General features: G+C 44.8%; 1 protein-coding gene across 1 annotated transcript in view; it reads left to right on the top strand.

The window, feature by feature from the left end:
• Positions 1 to 8912, top strand: part of TGM7 (transglutaminase 7) — a 17544-nt gene that overhangs the window by 613 nt on the left and 8019 nt on the right. The window contains exons 2-6 of the mRNA XM_023514259.1: positions 356 to 601; positions 1753 to 1871; positions 4076 to 4204; positions 4284 to 4461; positions 6937 to 7075. Coding sequence (XP_023370027.1) covers positions 356 to 601; positions 1753 to 1871; positions 4076 to 4204; positions 4284 to 4461; positions 6937 to 7075 — 811 coding nt within the window. The remainder of the gene's footprint in view (positions 1 to 355; positions 602 to 1752; positions 1872 to 4075; positions 4205 to 4283; positions 4462 to 6936; positions 7076 to 8912) is intronic.

The following is an 8912-nucleotide window of genomic DNA, read 5'->3' as shown; positions in this document are numbered from 1 at the left end:
CTTGAGCCCAGGAGTTGGAGGTTGTTGTGAGCAGTGAAGCCATGGCACTCTACCCAGGGTGATAGCTTGAGGCTCTGTCTCAAAAAAATAATAATAAAATAAAAAAAAAATAAAACTTCACGTGTGTAACCTCATTTAATCCCTATGACAAGACTCTCAGGTGGGTACTATTGTGACTCCCCCTTTACAGACCAAAAAAGTAAGGCGCAGAGATCTTAAGTAGTTTTTACAATAGCAGTAAAAGCTAAAAGGATTAGCAAGTAGTGGGAGAAGGTGAGGGTCCTTTCATCCTCCCTAGAATCATACACCACGGAGATTTTTGAGCCTCGCTTTGGGGTCATTCTTTCCGACACAGGACCTGAGCCGTCAGAGCTGCTGGGGACCCGGGCAGTGTTCTCACTCTCCCAGACTTGGCATGCAAGTGTCTGGGGTGCTTCTGACTACACCACGGACTCCAGTTCTCTCCAAGTCTCCATCTTCACACCAGCCAATGCAGTCATTGGCCATTACACTCTGAAGATAGCGACCTCTCAGGGCCAAGGCCACAGTGTGACTTACCCTCTGGGGACTTTCATCCTACTTTTTAACCCTTGGAGTACAGGTAGGACTTGCTTACAGGCTGACTTGATCCATTGGGAAGGCTCTGTGAAGTTCCTGGGAGAAAATTCAGAAGATAAATCACTGTATATCTATGTAATATATTCCCATGTGCTCTCACTAAAAATCATCTTTACAAAGAAATTTTAATGCTATGATGAAAATATTCATGGTGTGATATTAAGTGAAATATCTCAGGAAGTGGAACAGTGATGTTAATTATGTTAAATATATGCACACAGAAAGAGAAAGTGGCTAGACCCCCATGGGGGGTGTCTCTGCGTGGTAGGAATGATTGATTTCCATTGTCTTCCTTCTGTCCATCTATATTATGTATTTATTTATTTATTTAGAGATAGAGGCTTACTTGTTGCCTCTATAAAATGCTATGGCATCACAGCTCACAGCAACCTCAAACTCTTGAGCTCAAGCATGATCTCTTGCCTCAGCCTCCTGAGTAGCTGGGACTGGTGCCCTCCACAGCACCTGGCTATTTTTAGAGAAGGGGTCTCATTCTTGCTCAGGCTGGTCTTGAACCTCTGAGCTCAGGCAATCCACCTGCCTTGGCCTCCCAGAGTGCTAGGATTACAGGCATGAGCCACTGCACTTGGCCTATCTATATTTTTTAAATCTCTACAGTAAACTTGCCATTTTTACAATCAGGAAAATATAATTTTTTTTTCTGAGACAGAGTCTTGCTTTGTCACCCTGGCTAGAGTGTAGTGGTATCATCATAGCTCACATCAACCTCAAACTCCTGGGGTCAAGCAATCCTCCTGCCCCAGCCTCCAAGTAGCTGGGACTCTAGGTGTGCACCACCATATCCAGCTAATTTTTCTATTTTTTGTAGAGAGGGGGGTCTGAGACTCCTGGCCTCAAATGATTCTTCCTCCTGGGCCTCCCCAAATACTAGGATTACAAACATGAGCCACTGCACCCAGCCAAGATAATAATTCCTTAAAGTGTAGGCTATATTGCTGGCCTCTAGAAAAGTAAATAGTAGATTTTTTAAGGAGCACTAGTCTTAGTTTCTGTTGCCATCAACCCACTGATCACTTCTCTTGTCTTCCAGAAACTGTCTTTACTGGTTTTTAATTATAGTATTCTATTTTCTGATTTGGGATTTTGTTCCTTCCATCACTCTTAACTGCTCAGAGGATGATGTCTACCTGCCAAGTGAAATGCTGCTGCAGGAGTATATCATGAGAGATTATGGCTTTATTTATAATGGTCATGAACGATTCATCACCTCCAGGCCGTGGAATTTTGGGCAGGTAACACTGTCACCGGGATGTGGGCCTGGGGTGGGCTTGTTAAGATTGAGCTATAGACAACTCCATTAGCTCATTAGAGCTGCCAACAACAGCCAGGGTGTGAGGTGCTGGGCCAATTTTCCTTCTAGTGACAGGGGTGAAGATGGATGAGGAGACGTTTTTTCTTTTTAGTTTTTGATATTTTATTATGAAAACCTTAAAACATACCCAAGCTAAATAGGCTACTATAATGAGTCTCCATGGATCCATCTCTCAGCTTTAAAAGTGATTGATTTATGGTGAGTCTTGTAGTCCCCCTGCCAAATGTGGCCTACTGCTTGTTTTTGTATGCCCCACAAGCTAAAAATGGTTTTCGCATCTTAAAATCATTGAAAGAAGCACTCTAGGAGGCTGAGGCAGGTGGATTGCCTGAGCTCAGAAGTTCGAGACCAGCATGAGCAAGAGCGAGACCCCATCTCTAAAAAGTAGTGGGTGCCTGTAGTCCCAGCTACTAGAGGGGCTGAGGCAAGAGAATCCCTTGAGCCCAGGAGTTTGAGGTTGCTGTGAGCTGTGACGCCATGGTACTCTTCCAAGGGTGATAAAGTGAGACTGTGTCTCAAAAAAATTAAAAATAAACAAAATCATTGAAAGATAATTTTAAAAGAATTGTATTTTGTGACACGTGAAAAATATATGAAGCTCAATTTTGTGGTATCTGTAAATAACATTTGAATGAAACACAGCCATGTTCATTCATCTGGATATGGTCTGCGGTGCTTTCACACAACAGCAGAACTCAGTTGTTGAGTAAGAGACCCTGTGGTCTGCAAAGGCTAAAATATTTACTCTCTGCTCCCTTATAGAAAAAGCTTGCCCAAACCTGGTCAGCACTCCACCCCTCACCCCTGCCCATCCCACCACTAGATTTTTAGGAAGCAGATTACAGATATCATGACATTGAATCCACTAATACTTCAGAAAATAGTTCTAAAAGATGACTCTTTCTGAAAAACCTAACCAGAATACATGACCATAACTGGGGGGAAAAAGCGAACAGTAATCTCTTAATGACATCAAACGTTTGACATACAGAGCCAGATTTTGGCTCTGGTCAACCTTTCCACTCTCAGTCATGGCGGGTGTAGTTCTGTGCTCCCCCCAGTGCCATCTCAGTCCTGTCCACAGACTGCAGAAGGGAAGAGCTGGGGGAAGCAGGGAGCCTCGTTGGGCACATTTTCCCTATTCTCCAACTGTGGCAATTTGTGAAATTTTTTGAGGCTAAGATGAATACCTGTGCATTTGGCAGCCAAAAGGATTGTGCTCACATCATGAACATATTTTGTGAATGTGTGTCAGGAGCCTACCCTGGCCTCTCCCAGGGCTCACAGTGTCTTTGATTCCCTCAATCTGATTTCAAGACTCTCCACCATCTTTTCTCTCTCCTCAAAGGCCTGGACCTATGCCTATCCCTATACTTAGCTGATCTTTTGCTATTCCTGTAAGTCCTCCAAGTAGGAACTACTAGTTGGTACCCACCATACTTAAAGGACTCAGGTAAATGTCTCCACTTCCCTCTCCTCCCGTCTACCTCATCCTTTGAAGTACATTGGCTCCAAAAGCCTTTCCTGATCTCTTCAGCCAACAGGGATCTCCCATTCTCTGAATTCTATGTGCATTTTTCAGTAGAACTACATGGTTTAGTTGTTCAGAATTCTGAATCTAATTTTTTTGTTTTTGAGACAGTCTCACTCTGTTGCCCAGGTTGTCCAGGCTAGAGTATCACGGCATCAGCCTAGTTCATAGCAACCTCAAACTCCTGGGCCTCCCAAGTAGATGGAACTACACGTGTCCACTACAATGCCCAGCTAATTTTTCTATTTTTAGTAGAGACGAGGTCTTGCTCTTGCTCAGTCTGGTCTCAAACTCCTGAGCTCAAGGGATTCTCCCATCTCAACCTCCCAGAGTGCTGGGATTACAGGTGTGAGCCATCTAGCCTGGCCTCTGAATCAAATTAATTCCCAGTCAGATTTATAAGCTCTTTGAAGGCAGGACCTTGTCTCATACTTCACCCCTCCTCACCTCCCCACGTACACATCATCCCTAAAGGTCAACGTTAGCATTGACCTTTAGGGTCACAAAATTTCAAAATTTGTTAGTGTCACAAAATTTCAAAATTCTAGACATATTTGCTGTTCTCCTTTGTCTTTCTTGAAATCACCTGGAAGTTTGAAGACGACATCGTAGATATCTGCTTTGAAATCTTGAACAAGAGCCTGTACTACCTAAAGAACCCGTCCCAAGACTGTTCGCGGCGGAACGACGTGGTGTATGTGTGCAGGGTGGTGAGCGCGATGGTGAGGATGCGAGCTTCCTGTCCCGAGAACCGTCTGTGCTTCCCTGGTGCTGTGGGACCTATCTGTCTGTCCTTTGCAGATCAACAGCAACGATGACAATGGCGTGCTACAGGGGAACTGGAGTGAAGACTACTCCAGGGGGGTCAACCCTCTGGAGTGGAATGGCAGCGTGGCCATCTTGCGGCAGTGGTCGGCCAGGGGCGGGCAGCCTGTCAAGTATGGGCAGTGCTGGGTCTTTGCTTCTGTTATGTGCACTGGTGAGTGGAGAATCACTCTTTAATCTTTATGATAACTCTTTGAGGTCAGGCTGTGCTTGTTTCCATTCTCAGGGGAGTTAATTGTGGCTCATAGAGCTCACCTGTGGCCCCACAGCTTGGGAACAGTGGGCCCCTGGGCTCCTAACCAGCACATCCACGAATCCTGCCCATTTGCGTGAGAGGAGGCTGACCTTGATGGAGCAGCCAAACTGTTAAAATGGTCACCTGGAGAGAGGGGCCTGTGGTCTGAAAATAGAGGCCAAATGGCTTCTTTCTGCCAGCTGCTCAGGCTTCTCAGCTCAAGGAGATCCTGGAGAAAGGTGCAGGCAGGTGGTCTGAAAGAACCAGACCTCCCAAATGAGAGAATCTCAGAGAATCTCCCTCTGAGATTCTCAAGAAGAGATAATTAAAGATTTGCCTCTTTGCTAACTGCCCTTAAGGCACATTGATGTTTTGTTTTATTTTCTGAGACAGAGCCTTAAGCTGTCGCCCTGGGTATAGTGCTGTGGCATCACAGCTCACAGCAATCTCCAACTCTTGGGCTTAAGCCATTCTCTTGCCTCAGCCTCCCAAGTAGCTGGGACTACAGGCACCCACCACAATGCCTGGTTATTTTTTGGTTGTAGTCACTGTTGTTTGGCAGGCCTGGGCTGGTTTTGAAGCTGCCAGCTCTGGTGTATGTGGCTGGCATCTTAGCTGCTTGAGCTACAGGTGCCGAGCCAGCATTGATGTTGTATGCATTAACATTTAGTTATAATTCAGAGCAAAGTAGTTAGGCACAGTGGCTTATGCCTGTAATCCTAGCACTCTGGGAGAACAAGGTGGGTGGATTGCATGAGCTCCGGAGTTCAAGACCAGCCTGAGCAATAGCGAGACCCCCATCTCTACTAAAAATAGAAAAACTGAGGCAAGAGGATCTCTTGAGCCCAAGAACTTGAGGTTGCTGTGAGCTATAATGCCATGGCACTCTAGGGCACCAGAGTGAGACTCTGTCTCAAAAAGAAAAAATTTTTTTCAGAGCAAAGTTGTTATAGATTCAGGTTATCTGTGCAGATGAGGGAAGGGTGGAGAGTACTGAGGTACCTACCTATCTCTCCCCCTGTGAGGCCAGAACGCCTCTCACAGGCTGACTTGTTACCTCATGAGGGAGACAAACATTTGCTGAACTAACGGTTGACTGAGTTGGAGAAAGAGGAAGCACAGAATGGGGAGGACGGGGACAGGAACCAAAGACAAAGTTCTAGACTTTTCTGAGAGGGGCCACATAACCTGCAGACAGAAAAGAGGTTTAAATCTGAGTGTTCAAATCAACGGACCTCACTTTGCTCATTTGTGAAGTGGGGCCAGGACTACTCTGGAGGTCCTGGGGAGGCAGCGGCCAGGTAGGTGTATGGAGGAGGCCTGGGGTGAGCAGGAGAAAGGCACAGAAGACTGGTTGCTCTCAATAGTCTTTTACTTCTGAAAGCATTATAATCCTCCCAGCAGCTTCCATGGTGGTTGTCTGTGCCTCCTGGGAAGGAGAGGGATGCATAAACCTCTCTTTGAACTCTTTTCCACACTAGTGGAGGTAGGAACCTAACTCCCCAAGGTCATACTTGTCTCTCGGCTTGATTTCAAGTGGCTATGGGCATGGGGGTGAGCATGGGGGGGGGGCAGTTGTGTCTACTTTGTGGGGACTAGCTTGATGAAATCCTAACTCAGTTTTAAAAAGCTTTAGTGGTAGGTGGTGCCTGTGCCTCAAGGAGTAGGGCATCGACCCCATATACTGTGGGGGTGGCCGGTTCAAGCCCAGCCAGGCCAAAAACTACAAAAAACAAACAAACAAAAGCTTTAGTGGCATTATCCTGAGAAGCCACAAGGTGGCGCTGCTGCCTCATCATATGCGGTTTGCCTTTTCTTTGATACCCTGTGTCATCTCTAAAGTCTAGCCCACCCTTCCATCAATTCTCTAATTTCTTCCTTGTTCTTCTTCTAACTTTTGCCTGTAAGTAGAATTACAGATCCAAAATTTCAGAACTGAAAATCACCTGTCCAACTTCTCGTTTTGTTAAACACAAACAGACCAAGGCCCAGAGAAGTTGGCCCACTTACCTTAGGTCACACAGCTTACCATTTGAAACTGGCCATAGCATAGGGCTAAAGTTTTTAAAATTTTCTTTTTAATTATCACGACTTTACATTCTCCATTTTTAACTTGGAAATCTGCTGGGTGAGAAAAGCCCTAAATGATGAATTGAATTGTTTCAGTGATCTTCAAATGACTTCTTTCTCCTTAAGGGGTCTTTGAAGGGAAAGGTGGGCAGCAGGGGTCTGGGCCTAGGTGCAATGCTCTAGGAATAAAGAAGTTACAGGTGTGAATCAGCCAGACTCTTGGCTTCTTTCTCTCTTTTAGCTTAAGTTAGAAACTAAGCATGGAAACCAATAATTCTGCTTGAAATGAACTCAATGATTCTCTGTTCTTTTTTTCCTCTTCAGTAATGAGATGCTTGGGTGTTCCAACTCGTGTTGTTTCCAATTTCCGTTCGGCACACAACGTGGATAGGAACCTGACCATTGACACCTACTATGATCAAAACGCAGAGATGCTGCCAACTCGAAAACAAGACAAAATATGGTGAGGGGCTTTGTCTTGCACAGAAAGGTTAGAAAAACTGTGTCCTGGTTCTCTCTGGCTCTTGAGCCGATATTGTCCTGTACATAGCTGCTGACATTAGGAGAATAACGGTCAACCCAGGAGGCGGTTCTGACCAATCAGATCATCAAATCAAATTCATTTCAGAGATAGAGGACAATGTGATAACATTCTAAAGCCTCAACGAATAACTGTGTGTGTTCTGAACACTGACCTAAAAATTATTCATCTTGCTCTTCCTTCTCTGAGTCTGTTTGTACCGTTCTGTTTTCCTGTCCTGGGCCAGGCCAGGCCTTGCTGCCTCTGGTGCCTCTTCTAGGCACTCCTGCCTTTTTCCTCTCCCTGCCTCACTCCCTCACCCTGTGTGTGTGTGTGTGTGTGTGTGTGTATTTCTTCCTCGTATATTTGTGTGTCCCTGTATTTGTGTGTCTCTGTTCTCTTTCCTTTTCTCCTTCTCGACTCTACCCTAAATCCAAATCTGGTGTTCTGTTTTTTCTTTTCCAGCTGGTTTCCAGGTAAGACTCTTTGAGTTGCATGAGAACTAGCTGCTGTCCCTGGATCCCCCTCCCTCTCTGAGTTTCAGTGTCCTTGTCTGTAAAATGAAGATAGCATATACTTCACAGGGTTATTAGGGCAAAATGAGATCAAGGCAGGTAAGCAGGGTTCTCAAGCTGGGCTCCACAGATACACTGCTAGAGGGCTGACTCATCTCTGACTCAAGAAGCAGTGGTATATCTGAGAAGGATCTATCACTTAAGGAGTATTCTGTGTGGGAATGCTTAACATGAATCTAATCACAAGGAAACAATCAGACAGGCCCAAGTGGGGCCCACTCTGGTATGTATGTATGTATGTATGTATGTATATATAAATAAATACAGTTTTAAAGTCTCAATGTAGGCTGGATGCAGTGACTCATGCCTGTAATCCCAGAACTCTGGGAGGCTGAGGAGGACAGATTGTTTGAGCTCACAAGTTTGAAAACCGCCTGAGCTAGAGCAAGATCCTGTCTCTAAAAATAGCCCAGTGTTGTGGTGGAGGCCTGTAGTTCCAGCTACTTGGGAGGCTGAGGCAAGAGACTCACTTAAGCCCAGGAGATTGAGGTTGCTCTGAGCTATAAGGCCACAGCACTCTAACCAAGGGGCGAGATCAAGACTCTGTCTCAAAAAACAAAATAAAATAAAATAAGAATAAAATAAAGTGTCAATGTAGCAAAAAGAAGAAAGGCTAAGGAACTATCCCAAGATCAAAGAAGACTAAACATACTGAACAAGTAAAGGCAGTTTTTGATTATGCACTGAACTGTACACTGGGTGAGAAAAGGATGCTGTAAAGGACATTATTAGGTCAACTGGCAATACTGAAATGTAGATAGCAAATTAGATAGAAGTATTATATCAATATTACATTTCCTAATATTGATTAATTGTACAGGAGTTATGTAAGAGAAGATTCCTAGTCTTAGGAAATACACACTGAGGTGTATATAAATATATACATAGATCCATATTGAAAGAATAGATGAGGCTCGGTGCCTGTAGCTCAGCGGCTAGGGTGCCAGCCACATATACCAGAGCTGGCAGGTTCGAACCCAGCCACGGCCTGCCAATCAACAATGACAACTACAACCAGAAAATAGTCGGGTGTTGTGGTAGGCACCTGTGGTACCAGCTACTTGGGAGGCTGAAGCAAGAGAATTGCTTAAGCCCAAGAGTTGGAGGTTGCTGTGAGCTATGACACCATAGCATTCTACCAAGGGACTCTGAAAAAAAAAAGAAAGAAAGAAAGAAAGAATAGATGAATTGGATATATTCTTGTA

This window comes from Otolemur garnettii, unplaced genomic scaffold (genome assembly GCF_000181295.1).
Source record: "Otolemur garnettii isolate 467f Iridium unplaced genomic scaffold, OtoGar3 scaffold00050, whole genome shotgun sequence".
Taxonomy (NCBI): Eukaryota; Metazoa; Chordata; class Mammalia; order Primates; family Galagidae; genus Otolemur; species Otolemur garnettii.
The sequence above is the reverse complement of the archived record's forward strand: the minus strand, read 5'-3'. Positions and strand labels throughout refer to the sequence as shown.